Source organism: Rhinolophus hipposideros, assembly GCF_964194185.1.
Source record: "Rhinolophus hipposideros genome assembly, chromosome: 8".
NCBI lineage: Eukaryota > Metazoa > Chordata > Mammalia > Chiroptera > Rhinolophidae > Rhinolophus > Rhinolophus hipposideros.
Genome location: NC_138054.1, coordinates 77,046,262 through 77,067,103, shown reverse-complemented (window position 1 = coordinate 77,067,103; position 20,842 = coordinate 77,046,262). Strand labels below are relative to the sequence as shown.

At 58.4% G+C, this 20,842-nt stretch overlaps 2 protein-coding genes across 2 annotated transcripts; one reads left to right on the top strand and one right to left on the bottom strand.

The window, feature by feature from the left end:
- Positions 1 to 392: 392 nt before the first annotated feature.
- SYTL1 (synaptotagmin like 1) lies at positions 393 to 8,878 on the top strand. The gene is made up of 16 exons (XM_081057642.1): positions 393 to 512; positions 685 to 751; positions 2,595 to 2,817; positions 3,798 to 3,946; positions 4,168 to 4,240; positions 4,323 to 4,368; positions 4,824 to 4,893; positions 5,141 to 5,238; positions 5,374 to 5,487; positions 5,710 to 5,876; positions 6,151 to 6,247; positions 6,551 to 6,709; positions 7,029 to 7,107; positions 7,227 to 7,326; positions 8,100 to 8,305; positions 8,503 to 8,878. Exons 3-16 carry the CDS (start codon positions 2,633 to 2,635, stop codon positions 8,640 to 8,642), a joined length of 1,683 nt encoding a protein of 560 aa, XP_080913768.1. The 5' UTR covers positions 393 to 512; positions 685 to 751; positions 2,595 to 2,632; the 3' UTR covers positions 8,643 to 8,878.
- MAP3K6 (mitogen-activated protein kinase kinase kinase 6) lies at positions 8,825 to 20,430 on the bottom strand. Its single transcript, XM_081057641.1, has 30 exons — positions 20,279 to 20,430; positions 19,640 to 20,188; positions 18,187 to 18,326; positions 18,078 to 18,101; positions 17,610 to 17,800; positions 17,326 to 17,494; positions 16,871 to 16,977; positions 16,270 to 16,440; positions 16,071 to 16,183; positions 15,532 to 15,691; positions 15,162 to 15,324; positions 14,956 to 15,066; positions 14,785 to 14,834; positions 14,603 to 14,698; positions 14,359 to 14,446; positions 14,145 to 14,278; positions 13,665 to 13,792; positions 13,307 to 13,443; positions 12,897 to 13,002; positions 12,243 to 12,400; positions 11,948 to 12,140; positions 11,702 to 11,840; positions 11,252 to 11,411; positions 10,944 to 11,120; positions 10,569 to 10,674; positions 10,146 to 10,311; positions 9,944 to 10,056; positions 9,775 to 9,845; positions 9,418 to 9,494; positions 8,825 to 9,207 (listed from the first exon to the last, which is right to left on the bottom strand). Exons 2-30 carry the CDS (start codon positions 19,980 to 19,982, stop codon positions 9,117 to 9,119), a joined length of 3,882 nt encoding a protein of 1,293 aa, XP_080913767.1. The 5' UTR covers positions 19,983 to 20,188; positions 20,279 to 20,430; the 3' UTR covers positions 8,825 to 9,116.
- Positions 20,431 to 20,842: the final 412 nt, after the last annotated feature.

Here is a 20,842-nt window from a genome sequence, read left to right as displayed (position 1 = left end):
ACCTGCTCAAGGTCACACAGCAGCAAAGCAGGAACTCACTCTGGGTTGTCTGCCTGCAGTCTGCAATCCTTCCATTACCCTGGTTCTTAGAAAGGTTCCTGACTTTGCTTTCAAAGCAAGTTCCTATCAGCTCCTCAGCAGGCAGGGTGGGGCTGCTCCCCATTCTAGAAATGGGGCAGCCATGGCCTTGAGGGGTGACAGGAGCTACAGAGTAAGTCTGCAGTGGAGCTGGGGCCAGGCCTCAGGCATCTCCCACCTAGCAAATCAGCTCTAGATTTTCTGAAAGCAGAGACTGAGGTGCACCCCTGGGCAATGAAAATCCAGGCCTGGTTTTGCATCAGGCCCTGCTGAGTAGGTGTTTCCTCCTCCTGGTGGGGCAGCTACTCTGCCCCGCTGCCCTGGGGGTTGAGTCAGCCTTAGTCCCTCACTGCTCTTCTGGTCCCTGAAACTCAACTGCCTGGGGAGCCAGGACCAGCCTACGAAGGTGTTCCCTCCATATTGGACCCCTACAGGTAACACACCGTGGGATGGGGTCCCCTGCCAGTGTCCCGAGGGGCAGGCACTGCCACCTGGTATCCTGAACACCCTCTGGGACCTTTGGGTGGGGGAGGCGGGAGTGTCTAGGACTGGAACAGCCAGACAGATGGACAGACCCTTATGTTGACCAATGAGTCTATCCCACAGTGTTGAATCGGGTCAGGACGAACCAGACACTTGATTCTGCTTCTGGAAGAGAGGTGACTTCAGGAAGGTGGGTGCTGCTGGGGACTCTGGGCTCAGATGCCCACAGCCCAGCCCCAGGCAGACCTGCAGGACAAGAGCAGGGTCAGTTTTGCAGAATGTCCCCCCACATCCACACTCACACACACACCTAGAGGCCCTTGGGCACCAGAGGACACACCACAACACACAGTGCAGTCACACATCAGCACAGGAGGAAATACACACAGAGCACATAGCACACAATGCTGTCGCCCAGAAAGTCACTGAACACACCACACATCACATTGTGACATGACACACACAGACACATGCAGTGCTATGATAGTCACACCCCTAAAATATACAGACTCAGATCCACAACACAAAGGCATGCCTGCAAGACCGGCTCTGAAAACAGCACAACTCCAGGGATATCACCCTGGGCTGACACAGCAGCCACAGAAGAGCCCCAAACCTTGCATTTGCAACACTCAGCAGGTGTGCAGGAACTAATGTTAGTGTTAAGCATGCAGGCATTCGCACAGCACTATACACGATGGAAACCTGCAGGAACCCCAGGCTCCCCGGTGAGTGTGGGGCAGCAGGGGAGAGGGTTCGCTTGGGCTTGGACACTGCCTCAGCTGGGAGGGCACAGAGCGCAGGCAGCAGGCACAAGCCAGGACCTGCCTTCCTATCGCAGCCCTGCCTGGTGCCCTGGCATGGGAGGGGACAGGAGGGGTAGGGAGGAGAGGAGACACCTCTCAGTGGGCTAAGGCCACAGTTCTGTCCATGGCTCAGTCATGGGCCCTTTGCCACGTCCACACACCCACACGCCCCTCAGGGCTGGGCAAATGTTTTGCTTCCGGAGTCACCTTGGTACCTTAGCAGCCGGAGCTGTTTTGCCAGCACTGGGTGGACCGGGACTCCAGCCAGGTCCTGGGTCGGGGGTGGGGGACCCATGTGGCCAGAGCAAAGGGCCCAGGGGTTCGGATAAGAGGGCATCCCTAGGCTTGAGGCCCGTGGGAGTGGGTGTAGCGGTTACCTCGGGGAGGGGGAGAGGAAGTTGGGGGTATGGGCTGGGGAGGAGGTTGCCTCAGACAGGAAGGCCAAATGGGCCAGGGCAGGGTGGAGGTGAAGGGTGGAGGGAGGGGGACCCAGCTTGGGAGGTTCCAGGGCAAGGGTGGTGAGCAGCTATGTGTGTGTGCTTGTGAGTCTGGGTGAACGTTTGCGTGTGTGCATTCCCCAGGTGTGTGCAGATGTATTTCTGTCTTTAATCAAACTTTACCAACCATTTGTTGTGTGCAATGTACTGGCTTTGGGGGTGAGGACCCGTCCCTGCTTTCAGGGAGCTCACAGTCCGGTTGGCAAGGGGCAGTGTGCATGTGCAAAGTCTGTGATTTGTGGATATCTAGGGACAGGTCTTTGTTCCAGGATTTACCTTGTACAGGTGAACCCACCTGCTGTGTCCTGCCTTCATTTGTGTGTACAGGCCTGTGTGCAGGTTTAAGAATACGTTAGGTCCTTCTCTTGGTTTGGGCCGGGACCTGGGCCTATGACTGCATGGGGCCCTTCATGGAGGAGCAGGTGTGTGTGTACCTGTGTTTATACAGGTATCAGTATGTATATGTGACCAAGTGTACTTCTCACTGTGGGGAGATGTGTCTGTGTGTACATGCATGGCTCTGTACACGTCTTCGAGTGTGACCCTGAGTGTGTTTCTGGACTAGGATATGCATGTGTCCACGGGTGCGTCTTATGCCAACTTGACCTCAGCCTTCCAGGGGATATACCTGGCTCATCACCGGGTATTTATTTGGGCTGAAAGGGCAGTTGGCTCCAGGATGTGCCCTGCTTTGGGGCAGGGCTTGACTTGACCCCTGGTTTGCCCCCAGGGATCCATGTGTGCCCAGTGGGGGCACTGCCCCAACTGATGCCCCAGCGGGGCTACCCATCTCAAGAGGGGGTCTGGGCCCCACCTCGCCTCCGAATGGCACATGAGCCAGAGCCTGACAGGTTGTTGGACCTCAGCTTCCTAACAGAGGAGGAGCAGGAAGCCATTGCTGAAGTCCTGAAGCGAGATGCCCACCTGCGCCAGCTGGAAGAGGGGCGGGTCAGGTGAGGCAGGGCAGGGAGCCCAGGAGGAGGGGGTCTCAGGCACTGGGGGGGCTGAGGTGGCCCTCACCCTGCTCCCACAACATGTGGCCTGTCAGATATCTGGGTAGTTCATGTGTTGCCCTTTGGTACCCTCCACCCCTGGCCAACTCCGCTCATCACCTCTCCCAGGGAGGCTGCATCAGCTCCCTGCCAGCCTCCTCCCCTCTCCAGTCCACCCGCCATGCCGCAGCTGGAGCTCCTCAGATCTGTCCTTACTATCCCTTGCTGGCTCCCCCAACCATGGCTCCCCAGCACCTCGTGTTAGGGGCGAGCTCTTAAGTGAGGTCCACACGGCCTCTCTGACTGGTCCCTGTCAGCCTCCCCCATCTCATCTTCCCACAGTAACCCCCACTCCTGACACACGTACACAGTGTCCAGCACAGCCACCTGGCTCTGTCCCTGAACACACCCACCCTTCACTTCTAGGTCATTTCTTCTCCCTGGAAGAGCACAGTGACAGAGGAGTATGGGACTTACAAGTAGTGCTGGGAGACAGACAGACACCTCCTAGCTATGTAACCTTGGGCAATGCACTGAACTCCCCAGCACCACTCTCCTCATCTATAAAATGGAGCCCTACCTTATAGAACTAGGAGGGATTGTGCACAGCAGTCACTTTAATGAATGACTTTTCTCCTCTACCTGGAGAACTCCAATTTGTCCTTTAAGAAGCAATTTAAATGCTGCATCTTCTGGGAAGCCCTCCTGGATTCCCACAGCCAAAGCTGGCCCTTCTCACATTTATCATGGCACCTACCGCACTATAGTGTACTTGTCTATTCTGGACTCAGTCTCCTCACCAGCCTGAGCTCCTCCAGAGCAGGGTTCAAGTCTGATTTGCTGTTGTGTCCCTGGCCCCAGGTACAGGGCCTGGCATAAAGTGGGTGGCAGGAATGTTGGTTGGGTGAGTGGTGACAGCCACGGCCTCCCCTATCCTCCAGCAAGCTCCGGGCCTCACTGGCAGACCCTGGGCAGCTGAAAATCTTGACGGGGGACTGGTTCCAGGAAGCACTCGCCCAACGGCACCGCCATGCCCACCTTGGCTCTGACCTTGTTCGAGCTTCTATCCGTAGGAAGAAGAGTTCCAGAGGTGAGAGGAAATCCTCAGAATGGGGCAGGCCTCACATCCCTGGGGTACTGACCGGGTGTATGTGGATAGAGAAAGAGCCCATGGGTTCCAGTCCTGGCTGCCCCTGGTACTGTGTGCCTTTGGGTGGGACCACACCTTTGTGGGTTACAAGAGGTGAGTAGCATCTCCCAGGGTCACACTTCCTGTGAAGGGGCTTCACAGAGCTTCTCACCTGCATGCAGGAGACCAGGCTCTAGATAGCGATAAGGAGCCTGAGACTGCTGGAAAAGAGACCGAAGAGAAGCTGGAGCCCAGGTGAGGAGGTGTGGCTGGGAGGGGTGCGTACCTACCAGTCACCTGGGTCCCATCCCTGACAACTACCTCTCCCTACTCCTAGGCTCCCCATAGACGAGGCCCCGCAGGAGACGCTCAGCAAGGCTCAGGTGAGTAATGAGTGACTGAATGAACTAATGAACATACAGTGCCCCTGGAGTAGAGGTGGGATGTGCTGGGGAAAGAGCCTCAGCCTGAGAACCAAGAATCAGGAGACCCTGGTCTGGGCCTCTGTCATCTTCTTCTGTCACATGGGAATATGGGTCTCTAAGGGAATCTCTGCATCCAGCTATTACTCATGGAGTGGAGACTGAGCTGGGTGAGGACAGGACTCACATACTACTGTCCCCAACCTGGGAGTCAGGCAAGGCAGGCGCTGAAGTGTGAAAGGGTGTGAAGTACAAGCCCAACTGGTCCTGCAGCTGGTTGTCAGCCCTGCCCTGAGAGCTGTACTAAATCTGAAGCTGGAGCAGCCAGCTGGAACCGATGACCTCTGACCCCATCATTACTTTTGACCCCTTCATCTCTAGTCCCCACTGTGACCTCTACCCCATGCTTCTTTCAGGGACCTGATTTCCCCTCACCATATGTCCCCCCAAAGTCTTCAGATTATGAGGAGTTCCAGGCCCAGGAAGGTAAGTGGGAGGACGTGTGTTGGGGAGTACAGACAGGTTGTGAGGATCAGAGGCAACTTTAAGTGACCCAATCACCTGTGGTGACCTTCCTCCTTCCCTGCGTTGGGGGTCAGCAGAGGTATGTGGATGACCCCAGGGCAGCACTGGGGCCCCAATCTGCAGGCCATAGGGGTTGTAAACCAGTCCCTCCAAATTTGCTCAGGGCAGGAGAGAAGGGGCTGGCTCAACCAATTTTGACCCACCCCAGCCCCTGGCCCAAGGGGTGAACAGGTCTACGAGGAGGCGGACCCGGAGCCCGAGCCACGGTCTGGGGAAGAGGTGGAGCCGCAGCCCCCCCCAGCCCAGGTAGGCGGTAGCGGCCTGCGGCTGCTCTCAAGACCCGGAGCGGATTCTGGGCAGGGATGGAGCCGTCCGGGATCGAGCGCCGTCGGGGAACGGGCTGGGAAAAGGGGGTGCCCCTGTCACTTCCCCTCCCCCCAGATCCAGGCGGCGTCCGAGATCCTGGAGAACGGGGAGGACGCCCTGGGGCCTGGCCCCTCGCTCGACCGCATGCTTAGCAGCAGCTCCTCCGTGTCCAGCCTCAACTCTTCCACGGTGAGGGGGAGAGGGACAGCGTGGGGGACAGGGCGTCACCTCCCCGTATCCCGACACGTAGACCCTGCCTGACCCCTTCCCCGCCCCGGGACCTGACACTCCAGCTCCCAGGCAAGCTACTTCGCAGTGCCTTTAACCTCGTCACCTCGCTTTGCGCCGCATACCCCGCGACGTGAGCCTGCACCCAGCCCTGACCTCCCTGCCCTCCCGCCACGCCCGCAGCTGAGCGGCAGCCAGATGAGCCTGTCCGGGGAGGCGGAGGCGGGCGCGCTGCAGGTGCGCGGCTCCGTGCACTTCGCTCTACGCTACGAGCCGGACGCAGCGGAGCTGTGCGTGCACGTGATCCAGTGTCAGGGCCTGGCTGCCACGCGGCGCCGCCGCTCAGACCCGTGAGTGCCCCACCCGGGCGGGCGCGGGCTCCGGGGAGCCGTTCTCACCGGCCTGCCCCACCACTTGTCTTGGCCTCAGTTTCCCCATCTTCAAAATGGGAGTCACAGCGGGCTTGGGAGGCGTGGGGTTGAGTAAGATGACTCCTGTAAAGCGTTGTACGAGGCCCAGCACGGGAAGCTATGACCGGGCAGTGTTGGGGAAGCCCCTGGGCAAGAGAGGAGGCTCCAGAAGAGGCTCCTCCTGTATCTTCGGTCCTTACCTCTCCTGCCCCAGCTACGTCAAAAGCTACCTCCTCCCGGATAAGCAGACCAAGCGCAAGACGGCAGTGAAGAAACGGAATCTGAACCCGGTCTTCAACGAGATTCTCCGGGTGAGGCTGCGACGACGGGCCGGACTTCCACTCATGAACCGGACGTCCCTTCCTGCGGGGGCCCGGGGGGCAGGGGCAGTCACAGTCTGTCTTTACTCGTCGCTCCGCTCCTCCATTCTGCCCAAGGAACGACAGGGAGTCTAGTCGGCACGGCGCTAGTGCAGACCCCCATTAATGCCCTTCGGGGCTTCCCAGGATTCCTTCCTGCAAGGAGCGTAGTAGGACAAGCCCCCGTCAACACTGCGCAGCACCGAAACCGGGGCCATCAGCGGTGCTCCATTAAAGCGCACTTCCTGTCCCCAGTACTCCGTCCCGCAGGCCGAGCTCCGGGGTCGCGTGCTGAGCCTGTCCGTGTGGCACCGCGAAAGCCTGGGTCGCAACATCTTTCTGGGCGAAGTCGAAGTGCCCCTGGATACCTGGGACTGGGACTCCGAGGCCATCTGGCTCCCCCTGCAGCCCCGGGTGAGGCAGCTGGCCCGCGTGGAAGAACACGCGGCACAGATCTCCCTCCTTTACCCCATCGGGCTTTCCCCCCACGCCCCTCGCACTTTGCCTTCGGCAGAGTCTCCCCTCGGCCTCACAACCTTACCACCCGGTGAAAAGCCTTGGCTGGCCTGGGACAGCGGGTTTCGTGGGAGCATTCAGATCCCCCAGGCCGTTCTCTCGAGGCCCCGCCCACAGACGCCGTTCTCTGGCCCACCTGTGTCTGTAGACTCCACTCCCTCGTGGCTCTTTTCCCTTGGGCTCTGCCTCCGCCCCCTGACAAGACCGCCTCTCACAGGTCCCGCCCTCACCCGACGATCTTCCCAGCCGTGGTCGGCTCTCTCTGTCCCTCAAGTACATCCCAGCTGGCTCCGAGGGTGAGTGACCGCCCACGAGAGGCCAACCTGGACAGGCCCTGGGACGCGGGGGACTCTTGTCCCACAAGGATGGGGGGACTCTGTCTGGGGCAGGGCCTGGAGCCGAGCTTTTTCCGCAGGCACCGGACTGCCCCAGAGCGGGGAGCTGCACTTCTGGGTGAAGGACGCTCAGAACCTTGTTCCTCTTCGTTCAGGATCCCTGGATACTTACGTACAATGGTGAGGGGCACTGGGACCTCCCCGCTTCCCTTCCTTACGCCTGTAGTGGAGCTTCCCACCTCTGACAAACCCTTTCTAGTCCCTCACCCTTGATCCCCCAGTCTGGGCTTTGACCACAGAGCAGGGGTGAGGCAGATGGCTTGAGCAAAGGCCTGGAGTCTGGAGAGTTGAGGACACTTTTGAGGAGCTGCATTTCAGAGTGACTGGCACCTATAGGACTTGTTGCAGAGCTGAGACTGAGACATGGGAGGTCACAGGGGCCCTTCCATGGAAGACCTGGAAGGCCAGGCTGTGGGGGATGCAGTTCTGTGGTTTTCAAAGTAAGAGCCAGGGGACCTCTCATGGTGCCTCACCCTGAGATCAGATTCTGAGTTCCCAGCCCTGATTCAACCAGACATTGTTTTTCTCTTAGATTTTGTACTTCTGAGCAGTATTTATCTTGCAGAAAGGGCTGCAAGGCTTTAAAAATTTTGGAAACTACTTCTGGGGGACAACAGGGTGCCCATGAAGATCACGGAGCTGGGGAGTAGCAGAATTGCATTTCAGAGACATTCCTCTGGGGTCCTGTGAATAGGAGTTGTAACTTTTAAAGGCAGGAGATCTGAGAGAAGGCTGATGTAAAGGTCCCAGGGTAGTGAGGGTGTGAGGCCAGATCTCAGGCAGCAGCCAGAGGACACGGACATTGTGAGGGAGTATAGGTAGGACCCAATGACTGGATGGTTCTGGGGAATGTGAAGCTGTGGCCACTTGATGCCAGCCCACTCCCCCCACAGCTCGGTGCTGCCTGATGACAGCCGTGCCAGCCGCCAACGGACAAGGGTGGTACGAAAGAGCCTCAGCCCTGTATTCAACCACACCATGGTTTATGATGGCTTTGGGCCTGCTGACCTGCGCCAGGCCTGTGCTGAGATCTCCCTTTGGGAACATGGAGCCTTGGCCAACCGCCAGCTGGGGGGTACACGCCTCAGCCTAGGAACTGGTGAGTAGGGCAGGGCCCTGGGGTGAGCCAATGCCGGGAGGCAGGGGTTCAATGTGTGGCCTTGGGCATTTCTCTGCCCTTTTGTGAGCTTTGGTGTCCACTGAGAACTGGGGGTGTCAGTGCATAATCTGGGACTAGTCAGGTGTTCCTTGGGACCTGGGGTATCCAACGTGACCACACCCTTCACCCCTCCCCAGGCAGCAGCTATGGGCTCCAGGTGCCCTGGATGGATTCCACACCTGAGGAGAAGCAGCTGTGGCAGACACTCCTGGAGCGACCGTGTGAATGGGTAGATGGCTTTCTGCCCCTCAGAACCAACCTGGCGCCCAGGGCATAGCTGCCTGACAAGCCTTACCAAACCCTTCTCTGGAACCCCATCTCAGGGCCTGCCCTTGGCAAAAGTCAGTAAAGTCTATTCTAAGGGCAATAATGGGCTGATGTCTGCTTAGGGTGGGGGGGTGAGGTGATGGAAAGAAAGAACCAGGGACGTTAAAGAAACCAGGTGAAGGCACTTTAGACTCAGACATAAAAACTTTAAAGAGCTGGTCCCAGGACCACCCTCTCCTAATACCTCAGAAGTTGCCAAGACCCAAGGGTACAATAGTGTTCAGTTTAATAGTCTTTGATGGTGCTCAATGAGCCTGAGGCATCTCTGTTATTGGTTCGCCCCACTGGGGCTAGGTCTGGGCCCTAGCCCCCAACCACCAGGCCTTCTCTAGTAACCTCTGGGTTCTGGGGCAGGTATAACATAAGTTGCTTGTGTCTTCTCCATTCATCCATCTTTGGGTGTGGCCTCCTGCCTCTGATGCTCTCATTCAGCCTCTTGGAGGCCAGGGATAATGGCCGTGGATCCTGCTCGCTGTGCCAAGATGGCTCTCCAGATTCGGCATATCATCCCTCCCCTGGGGGTAGCAAGGCTCAAAGTGGCTCAGCCAGAAGAAGGCCTTGGGCTCTCTCTGGTATCCACTGTCTGCCTGATGCCCCCTCTGTCCCCAAGGGACCCTGGTGTCCCTATAGTTTCCAAAGAGAAACCTAGGCAGGCTTGTAGCTAGGGGTCAGGATCTGGCATGAGGCCATATGAATGGGTCATCCCAGAAGGGCCCAGGACATACCTGATGTGGGTGTAGATGAGGTCATCTTTAGTGGCACAGGTCAGTAGGACATGGAGGGTGAAGCTGTGGTTCAGCAGCTAGTTGTGGACAAAGACCCATACAGAGAAACAGGGAGAAATAAAATCAGAAAAGATGTGTCCAGAGACCCAGGAGCTAGTACTGTTCTACTACCAACATGCTAGGGCAGATCACACTCCTTTCTGGGCCTCCGTTTTTCTCATCTGTACAATGGGAGGCATATACTAAACTCCTATGTTAAGATTCTCTGCATCAGAGGGAAAAAGAAGAGCTGAAAGATGGGCAGAGGTGGCCTTTGGTTGGTGGGGGGCAGGGATAAGCCAGCACTCTCCTCCTCACCGTCTGGATGGTGCCTGAATCCACATTCAGTTCCTGTAGCCACTGCACCAGGCCCTGGTCCACTGCACCAGCTATCAAGGATAAACCAGGTAAATCCAGGGGTGCCTTCTGCCCAAAGCTGTCTCACACCACCATTAGTGTTCCCCAGCCAGGTGACAGTCCTGCTCACCTGGGGGTTCTGAGGCCAGGGCACAAGTCCTGGCCCCTTCATTCACCAGCTGTAGAGTTTGTTGCACCAGGACCTGGCACTCCCGTTCCTTTTCAGCCAGGACATCTCGCAGCCTGTTGAAGGGCAGAAAGCAAGTAGAATGAAAAGTGGGGTTTGGGGATGAAGCTCACCAGAGGCTATGGGTGGGTTCCAGGGGGCTTACCTATCAGTCTCTGCTCGCAAGAGGCCCAGCTGCACCATCAGAGGTGGGGAGCCCTGCTCAGATTCCCTGGGGAGCAGGTTCTCCTGGACCTGGGTCTCCTGCTTTGGTTGGGACTCCTCTTTCCTCACCTCCTCCGGCGTTGGTAGAACAATATCCTTCTCCACCTCTACCAAACAAGTAGGGTGAGCTTAGACAGGACGACAATACCCATTTGGGACCCCCAGACACCGGCAGAGGGCACAGAGCTCTGTGCACTGGCTAGGCAGTGTCAGCCTGGAAGACGTTCATTTAGTCACGCCCCCACCCTCTCCTTCCAGCCCTCATCAAGCCTGGTGACCACGCCCCTTGCTGGTTTCATTTGTGTTCGCCACGCCCCCAAGGGCCACACCCTGGCCCATAGGCACACTCCACTCCCCAGCCTACCTGGGCCCAGCACTGCCAGGGCTGCCCGTACAGCACGGCTGAGTAACGAGTCCAGCACGAACATCCAGTGTGGGCGGATCTGGCGCCTGCGGAGGACCTGCTTCACCTGGAGAAGAACAACGGGAGATTGCTAAGCCTCAAACAGATGTGGGGCTTGAAAAGAAAGGCCTAAAAAGTCTTCTGTCTGAAGCAAGTTGGGCCGGCTTGGGGTCAAAGGAGGGGCTCGGAAGCTGGGACTAAGCAGATGTCCCTTCCCTGATGGCTCTATGTTCATGGAGAAGACATGGAATCTTTCAGTATCAAGTCTTTGCACATTCCCAAGCACAGGGAGCTCATTACCTCTTCTTGGGCAGCCCTGTGAGAAAGCTCTCTTACCGCATCAGGGAAGGAGAAGAGTGGTCCGTGCAGAAGCAGAGGCCCAAGGCCCTGGGCCTGCAGCTGCCCTTGCAGGGCCCGCAGCTCCTGGGCCAACTGCCTGCGGTTGGGAGTGTGGATGTACTCCCCGAGGCAGCGCAGTAGCTGTTCCACATGATTTCTGCCCAGACGAGGACCCTGAGAAGGAAGAGGGGTCGTTAGCTTGTATTCCCACCTGAGCCAAAAGATACTGGTTGGGATTGCAGGGGAGGCCAGGAGGAGTCCTGTCCATACTCGACCACCAGGGGGCGCTGGGGCGGGTCGCCCACCTGTTCTTGTTCCAGGCGCAGATTCTCCACCAGTGTGGGCAGCTCCTGCTTGAGCACTTCGGCCAGCATGGCCCGGCGCTTGCTCTCTTGATGAAGCAGGCTCAACCCTGAACTCTCCTCAGGGGACGCGGGCTCCTCGGCCCCGGGCTCCTCAGGCACCCTGGGTGTAGTGGGGAACAGCCAATAAAGGGCGGGCAACAACGCTGTCCAGCCCCAAGGTTTGAATCCTGGCTCTTTGACTTTTATGCCTACCTCATAGAGATAAAAGAAATAAAGCCGACACGGGGTGGGAGACACCCTAAATACAAGTGACAGTATTTAGGAGGTAGGCACCAAATGTCATCCTTGCAAGTGGTCAAGATGCCCAGGTCTCTAAGGAGAGCTTTTTCAGAAGGGAGTACAAGGGCAAAACAGATGAAGCGAACCTACCCCACTACCCTGGGCTCTCACCGGAGCTGGCTGGGGTCCCCGTAACTGAGGCAGCGCTTCGGGGGACTGGGCAGGTACTGAGAAGGTGCCTGAGGGTGCGAGAATGTCTGGGACTGGGTGGTTGAGTCAGCTGAAGGAGTAGGGCTGGCTGACGGGGCGTCTGAGGGAGAGACAAGGCTGTCAGTCAGGTGGCCTCTTCAGGCCTCTCATCTCCACAGCTCCTCTGCCCTCACCTCCGTGTGCTCATTCCCTCTACCCACACAGTACCTGAGTGCCGTGGAGCATGTCGGGGGGAGCCAGGGCTTCGGCTTCTCTTTCCAGGCTGTAGGAAGGGATCCCCCAGCAGTGCTTGAGCACTGGCTCGGAGGCGGGGGTCTGGCTCAAAAGTTCGTAGGAGGAAGGCTTGGGCCTCAGCTGACAGAGAACTGGGCATTGGTGGATGCACCTTGTACATGCCCACCTGGGAAGGGGGGCAGGACAATAAGGGTCAAGTATAGAGGTTTATCCAGGGCCCAGTCTGTCCCCAGCTCACCTCAGGAGCCAGGCCCTGAGGGGGTCTCACCTGAAACATGGCAGCCTGTGGGCTCCCTAGCTCATGGAAGGGTGGGCAACCTGTGGCCATCTCAATGACAGTGCAGCCCAAGGACCAGATATCAGCCGCCTTCCCATACCCTCGTGGGCCTTGGTCAATGATTTCTGGAGCCATATACTGCAGGGTTCCTAGGACAGGAGCAATAGCAATAATGTTCATTTAGGCTTTATCAATGTGGGGGTAGCAGGGGCTTTATCACCCTTTGGCTGTACCCACCCTGAACTCTGTTATCCAAAACACTTCCCATCACCTACCCTGCTCATCAAACATCCATCTGAGTTTCCTCACTTACCTTAGGTTCTATCACATTCATGGACTCCCTCACCCACAGTGGGTTCCATCACGTATCCTGGATTACATCATCCACTCTGAACTCTATCACCCACTTTGGTCGGCATCAACACTTCTGTGCTCCATTTCAGGTACTAAACTCAAGGTGTCATCAGCTCTCCAAGCTCCAATTCTAGATTCCATCCCCTCACCCCTGGCTCAATCACCTGCCCTGGGTTTTATCCCCTATTAGGACTTTAACTCCATGCCCAGGAGAAGCACCATTCCCCTGGAAGGCCCCAAAAGTTCTTCTGTCCCAAGTCCGCATCCCCACTCACCACCCCACCCCGTTACCTGTGAAGGTCTCAGTGCAAGGTGTGATGCCCGCCAGCCGCTTGGAGGTGCCAAAGTCAGAAATCTTGAGCAGCCCGCTGAAGGTGTTGATCAGCACGTTGTCCCCCTGAGTAGAGAAGACTTCAGGTTGGGCTCCTGATGCCAGAACTGTGCCCTATCCTGGGATCCCATCTCCTGGGAATCCCAGCCTGACCCTGCCTCCCCCTGCCATCCCACTATGCCCCTCTGGGAGCTGGCACATGGTTTGGCTTCAGATCTGAACTTCTTTCCTCTAGGGAACCTTCTTGATGAATCCCCCACCATTTGCAAAGGGTCTGCCCACTAAGTCTAAACTGCCAGCCTTTGTCTGGGGCCATAGCTCTTTCTTTCCCCCTACCAGCAAGCCAGAGTGGGCCAGCTACAGGGCTTACCTTGATGTCGCGATGCACAATTCGGTTATCATGCAGGTAGCTGAGTCCCTGCAGGATCTGGCGGGTATAGAAACTGATGGTGCTCTCATTGTCCTGCAGGGGTCCCCACACTGACCGCAGCAAGGAGGACAGGCTGCCTGGGCAGGTGCAGTCCAAAGTTATCGTTGCTGCCCACAGCTCTCTCCCCAAGCACACCCATGCCATGGCGCAGACTCCATCACCCAACTGCACTGTCAGTTAATTCTGGGCTACACCACCCACACACGCTAGGGTTCATTTTCCCCAAGGGTTCTCCACGCCTGCCTGGCTCCATCCCTACATCCCACACCTCTAGTTCCATTCCCAGCTGGGCAAGTACCTCCAGGCACTTCCTCCATGAAGATCTTGAGGTAGCCGCCCTGGCTAGCTGAGCCCAGATAGCGCACGATGTTCTTGTGGCGCAGGCGCTTGTGCAGAGCAATCTCTTCATGCAGGGGCTGAGAGAACCTATGACCAGGAATAGGCCAATTTGGGCAGAGATGCTTACTCAACTTTGGCACAAGCCAGGCTAAGCCCCAGGATCTGCCCCGCCCACAAGCTTCTCTCCGACCTTCCTCATCTTATTACCCAACCCACAGGCCCCTCCAGACCGTAATCCGCCGGTCTGGTCCCTGACGTTCTGCCCATAGGCCTGGGCCCACTGAGCTGGGACTCTCGCGTCCATGAGCCCGCCCACTTGGGCCCAACCACTAGGGCATCAGCCTTTCCGACTATCGCCCCGCCCACACAACGCTCCCAACTCGTGGTCCCGCCCACCTGGACCCTCGCCAGCCCTCCGCCTGGCTCCCGCGCACTGCACCTGCTGTCCCGTTCCGGGATCTCCTTGATGGCGATGCGTACCCGCGTGTGCCGCTCGCGGCCCGCGTACACGACCCCGTAGGTGCCCTTGCCCAGCACCAGCCGCTCGCCTGTCTCCGTGTACTCGTAATCAAACTGCGGGGGTGGGTGAGATGGGGGTTTAGCAGGGCCCGCAGCCCTTCTTCCTCCCCGAGCTCCCAGCCCCCATTCCTCACCTCTGGCACCTCCCCCACGCCCTCCGCCTCTTCCGCAGGCGCCGTGGAATCCGGATTGGTCACCAAGGCCTGGATCAAGCCACAGAACCTGCGGGTGAGGGAGGTCAGGCCAGCGGGAGGGGTACCTTGGTCGCAAAATGTCCCTTCCTGTGCCGAGAGCACCTAAGGTACAAGTCCCTTCCTTTCCTCACTCCCCTGGGCACCTGGCCCTCAGAGTACCCCCACCCCGAGAGGCTGCGCGTACCACTGGCAGTGCCCTACGCTGGGGAAGCACAGCTGGAAGTCCTGAGCCGGGGGAAGCACGTAGAGGAAGCAGCAGCGCTCGTCCCTCTTGGAGGCGCTGGGAAGGTGAGAACCTAAGTGAGCGCCAGGTCGGCAAGCAGCAGAGCCGCCCCTCCCGGAACCACCTTAGGCCTCGCCCCTCACCTAACACCACAGATGGAGGCGACTGAGAAGGTCCAGCTGGAAGGAACGTCCTGTGAGAAGAAAGAGAGTTAGGGGGGATGCCAGGGAGCAGAAGAGGGGTTTGGGGATGGAAGAAAGGCCTGAGAGAAGGGGTGCCTAGCAGTGAGTGGGCGGACTCAGCGGTGACTTCACCTGGGTCTCCGCAGGCTCCAGCAGGCTCAGGGTCACTGAGCTCACGGGATTCGTGCCCTGAACTGCGAGCCTTGCCGGCAGCAGCACTTGGTTCATCTCTAGGACCAGGACCTGCAGATGAAAAGGAGGTGTGGGGACGTACAGAGGTCAGAAGGGGCCTGCCCCTCTCCCAGATCCCGTACCCCACTGCCACCCCCTGTCCTCACGGAGCACTGGTTCTCTTGGGGACTGGCAGTCCCGAGCAGCTGGCAGGACTGTAGCAAGAAGTGAAGCCAGAAGTGGGCACGGCGTGGGGGTCCTCCAAGGGGCTCTGGCGTGGGTCTGAAGTGCTGGTATAGCAGGAAGGTTTCCATCATGGACACCAGGTACCTGTAGGCACAGCCTTGTCCTCAACTCAGCCCAGGCGCCAGCTAGCACAGCAGGGAGAGTAGACTGAACATGGGCAGTGGGTGTCATAGGCACAGGCACTGGTTTGGAAGGGGCCAGGTCATTGGCTCAGGCCTCAGTCTAACGTGCCAGAATAGGTATAGAAGCTGACTCCCAAACCAGGCCAAGACTGCAGAGGGGGCCACCTACCATATGGGGGCGTTGAGCTTGTACAGCTGCTCTGAAGCCAGTGCTACCTGGGTGGGGTCATTAGCAAGGATCTGAGCTCCCAGGTAGAAGCCCACATCCCAGTAATACTGCATCTTCTCCACACAGCCTTTTCGGGCCAGCAGGCAGCCCAGCTTCATGCCTGGGAGAGAGGGGCATGGGCCCTAATGAGTGTGGTTGCAGGTGTGGACAGAGCCCAGGTGTGGGCCACACTATACGTGTGGGCAGGAACACAGATATAGGTGACAATGTAGGTATGGCATTATCTTATGTGGGAGTAGGAGCTCAGGCACACGTGAGGATTTGGAAACAAATGTATGTGGAAGGAACACAAGTGTGGGCTTAGCAATAGTTGTGGGTTTAAGGGCTCCTGAGGGCCCAGGACAGGTATGAGGACCACATGTGGGTTCAGGCAGAATAAGTCCAAAGGGGATAAGCTCAGTCCCAGCTCTAGTCCAGTGTTCTCTCTCCCTGCCTTGAGCCCCTGTTGGGGGAGTCCGGGGTGCGGGACTGGGGCTCACCAATGAGCCGGAGCTCATCAGAGTCCTCAAAGTGCTGTCCAGCAGCAATGAGCAGCACAGCGGCATTGATGCCTGCGTGGAGGCTGGGCTCAATGTCAAAAGCCTTCCGATACCTGTAGAGCAGGGGGAGGGATGCAGGGCTAGACTGATGCCCACAGCCCACCCCTCAGCCCACTTTCCTCTTGCTTGTGCCCCTTACCAGTGATAGGCCTGCTCCCGGTGAACAGCATCCTGGAAGCCAGAGCTGAAGAACATGTCCTTGTAGACACGGCCACACATGCAGTATAGGTCAGGTGCCACAGAGCCCCCACACTGTACCAGTGGCAGCAGCACAGCCAGTGCCTTCTCCCGGTCCCCAGGCCTGTTCCTCCTAGGGGAAAGGAGATGGGCTGGGAACCTGCCTGATGGCCCTGCCCCACTCTGTCTAGGGACCCCCAGATGCTGAACAGCAGGGACCTTTCTAGGGGCCTGACAGTAATGAACCCAGAATAGCAGTGACGCTGGTCAGCACTGACCTTTCTAGAGGTACTGATCTCACATGGAAGTGATTCCTAACTGCAGTGACTCTGAGGAGAGGTGACCTGAGACAGCTGTGACCTCTCCAAGGGCAGTACCATCATCCCACCCCACCCCACCACCCCACCCTGGGCAGCAGTAATAGAACAACGGGACCATCTGACATCAGCGTGACCCTAGTCAGCAAATTCTCTGAACAGCACGATCCCACACAGCAGTGATCTCGCACAGCAGGGACCCACGTTCCCATGTGGCTATGACCCATGCCCTGCTCTGCCACTCACTGGTTGAGGGCAAATGTATAGTGGAAGCAGACATTGTGCTGCTCGGCCACATCACAGGTGGGCAAGGCCTGCAGCGTCTCCACCAGCTCAATGATGGCCGAGTAGTCCTGCAGGAGAGAACAGCACACATCTACATGATGGCCTTCGGTGGGTCCCATGGGCCCTTAGATCCTGTGGAAAACCTTGAGCTAGGGTCCTCTCCCACCCCTGACACCCCACCTTCTTCCCCACCATCCTCTGTGCACCTCCCTCAGGCCCGGCAGGTAGTGCAGACAACACACCTTACACGGAGAACCCACTGTGTGCCCCAATCTCACAACTGCCCTGGGAGACAGTGACATGATCACCCCCACTACCAACTGAGACTCACAGACAATTTGAGCAGCACTGCCAGGAGCCGACCTTGGGTTTGTCTGACACCAAATGCTATGGCCTGACTACCTATCTGAGCACACCTGCACATCTCGGTAGGAGAGCAGCAGGTTCATGATAATGTCGGGGCTCAGTAGCTCTACGCTGTCCAGTCTCCGCTGCAGGCGAGCCAGCTCCTGCCGCAGCTGCTGCCCGCTGAACCGCTCCTTGGCCTGCCGGATGTCCTGCCGAATGGTCTCCCGGAAATAGCCACTGATACCCGCAACAGGGGAGGTAGGGAGAAGGACTGGTGGGGCCTGTCCCTCAGCCCAGCCCACTGCACCCTCTCCAGCCTCCTCCTGGTGCACCATCTCTGTGGGTCCCTTACCAAGAGTCTGTGGGTGTGGCCTCCAGTAGGCGGGCAAGCCGGCCCACTAGGGGTGTGAGCAGGGCCTCAGTGCTCACTCCAGCCTGCACTAGCCCATCAGCCAGGCCCCTCAGGAGGCCTGCATCACCACACAGCACCCGACCAGTGGCTGTCACCACATAGGGGATCAGCGTGTAGCTGCCAACACAATCCTGGTGGGAGGGAGGCAGGAATCAGTAGAGGCCAGAGGTCAGCACCAGGTTACAGCGGGGCAGTGAGGGGGTCAGAGGTCAGCACCAGTGGAGACTGAAATAGCAGGTCAGGGGCACCCTTCAGGAAGGGAGGCAACAGAGAGCAGAGGGTCATACAGATGTCATGGTGTATTAGGGAGATCAGAGGTGACTGAGGAGGCCAGAAAAGGTAGAGAGGGGTCAGAGGTCATAGTGGAGGTCAAAGGGCACATTGGAGTGAGGGGTGGATTCTGCTCACTGAGTTCTTCTGGAAAACATCCTCCTGCGGAGAACAGACAGATACTGTTGTTCTGAGTAGGTGCCACCCACATCCTGTACCTGCCCCCACCAGCCACCTAGCCACTTACCCGTAGAGCCTGCAGGTCAGGGAGGTCAGCCTGGGAGCAGAGAAGCACGTTGTTGGTCATGCTGAAGCTCTCACGCACACCAAGGTGGTAGAACAGGGAAGGCTGTGCCAAGGAGCTGCTCACTTCCAGCACCACCACGTCTGCGGGCACACATGTGGAGGCCCTAAGCTCTGAAGCCCAGTTTGGTGGGGGAGGAGGCTGAGGTTCCATCTTGATTCTACCTGTCTTCCTGTGTGACTCCAGCAGCATCCAATTTTGCTCCTGGCTTCAATTTCCCCCTTTTAGGGTCCCTCTGGCTCTTACACAGAACTGGTATTTGTGGTTTTGCAGGAGAGGAGTTGGGCTCAATGGGTTGGGACCCTCATCCCACTGTTCAGAGCCTGTGAGCCCTGGGCACGAAGGAGAGGAGGCTGTGCCCCAGCTCAGAGCCTGTTCCAGGCCATTTGAGAGGCAAGAGTTGGGCAAACACGGTAAGTCTCCCTCCCTAGGTCCTCAACCCAGTCCTTCAAAGGGGCCAGCACCAGCAGTGTGTGTAGATAACGCTGTGAGCGCTCTGTGTGTGTGTGTGTGTGTGTGTGTGTGTGTGTGTAGCTTACTGTGACTGGATCTCTGTGACAGCGTCTGTGAGGGCCTGTGTATTGACATATATGTGATTTGTGAGTCTGTCTATGACTCTGTATGTGTCTTTGTGTCCTCGAGGGCGAGTCAGCCTTCATTTTTAGGCTGCGATTTTATGGACTTCCGGCAAGCACTGTGCCGGGACTCTTGGATAAACAAATAAGTATCGGAGGCGGGACGTCAAATTGGCGGAAGGGAGGGGTGACCTGCGCGGGAATAGCCGCCTTCTGGCCCCGCCCCCGAGCGACCCTGCCCAGCCACTAGCCCCGCCCACTGTCTCGGTTACTCATCCCCTAAGCTCCGTCGCCCAGAATCCAGTCCGTCGGGTCCCATCGCTTCCCTTTCTGCTTCTCTAGCCTCGGAAATATGCTAGGACCCCTGAACTCCAGCTCCCCATATATGGCTCCTTTCCTGGTCCAAGCTCTACCTCCCAGGATCCGCCCTCATAAACTCCGCGCAAAATCATCCCGAGGCGAAGTTCTGCAACCTCACTCCCGAGATACCGCACACAGCCCAGCTCCCAGCGCTGGCCCAGTCCTAGCCACGTTCCCTAGGCACCGTGCCGACTCCAGAGTGCTTAAGTCCCAACCCTGAACCCCGGAGCTGGGCCTAAATCTGCTAAGTCCCGGCCTGAGCCCGGCCGCGCTCCAGATCCCCTAAATTCCACTTTTGTCAGGGCTCCAACTCGAGTTCCTCAGCTTTAGCTCAGTTTATACCCTCGTAGACCTCGCAACCATCTGAGTCCCCCGGAGTCGCGGAGCCACGCCCCCTTCGGCCCCGCCCAAGGCCCTAATACTCACTCTGGCTCCCGACCCCGCCCCCAGTGCGCACTCACCCGCGTTGTAGAAGGAATCCAGCGCCGCGGTGTCTCCCAGCGCCAGCTTCCCAAAGGGCAGGGTTCGCAGCTGCGGCCGCGGCCGTGGTCCCGGGAGCTGTGCGCAGGCCTCGCGCAGGCAGCGGAGGGGCCGCGGCTCCGCCTCGGCTCCGGTCTCCGACTGTACCCCGGGCTGTGGCTCCAGAGTCAACACGTAGACAACGCTGAGCGGCCGGCTTCGCGTGCAACCCCGGTCCGGGGGCGGCGCGATCGACCTGCCCCTGCTCAGCGCCTCAGCCAGCGGGTCCTGCCAGCAGCTGCCGGCGCGCTCTAGAACCCCCGGCCGCGAGCACGGCCCCGCCATGCGGGGGCGCTCGGGCGTCGGGCACCCGGCTCTGAGGACCCAGGGAGGGGCAGGAGCCAGGGGCGGCGGATCCAGAGATCTCGAGATCAGGAATCCGGTCGAGACCTGGAATCTCCTAAGGGATCTGGAGATCCGAAGTCCGGCTGGAGGTCCCGTTCCCGGAATCGGGAGTCCAGGGAGAAATCCGAACTCTGACTTGAAAGGTCCTGAGAATCGGGAATTGCGTCCCAGGAATCAGGGACATCCAGTGATCCGCGACTCAAAGTCACTTGGGAGAACCCGGGAATCGGACCGACCTTGTCTGCCACCCAGAACTCCGCGGAAGAGCGTCCTCCGTCTCTCTCTCCTGTCCACACATGTAGGCCAGCCCAGCCCTTTCCCGGCGGACTGGAAAAGCTCCACCCTAGGCCCTGGGGCTGCACCGCTCCCTAGCGGCTCGGGACTCTGTTTCTCCCCTCCCTCTTCTCCCGCTAGAATCTCTGAGTCCAGCCGCTTCCGGAACAGCCTGTACCCCCGTGCAGGCCAACCGCTGTGGACTGCTCACAGCAGGAGCTCATAAAGTTGTACCCAGGCTAGGGAAGAGCATGAATTGCAGGCCCTGCCCTGCAGGATCTGTTGAATGAATGGGTCTCCAGAGACAGGGTGTGCAGAGCCGGGTGAAGAGTGGGTTCTCCAGGGAGGGAATGGAATGGGGGAAGTCTGCCCCTCTACCTGCCAGGAGGCCATCATCCCTAGTATGCGACTTGACATCTGAGCTCCCACCTTTGCCCTCTTACCAGGGGCATGCTTTCCCCAGAATCTAATCTACTGACCTTTGACCTCCACCCAGAACGTGACCATAGGATCTGAGAAGAGTCCCC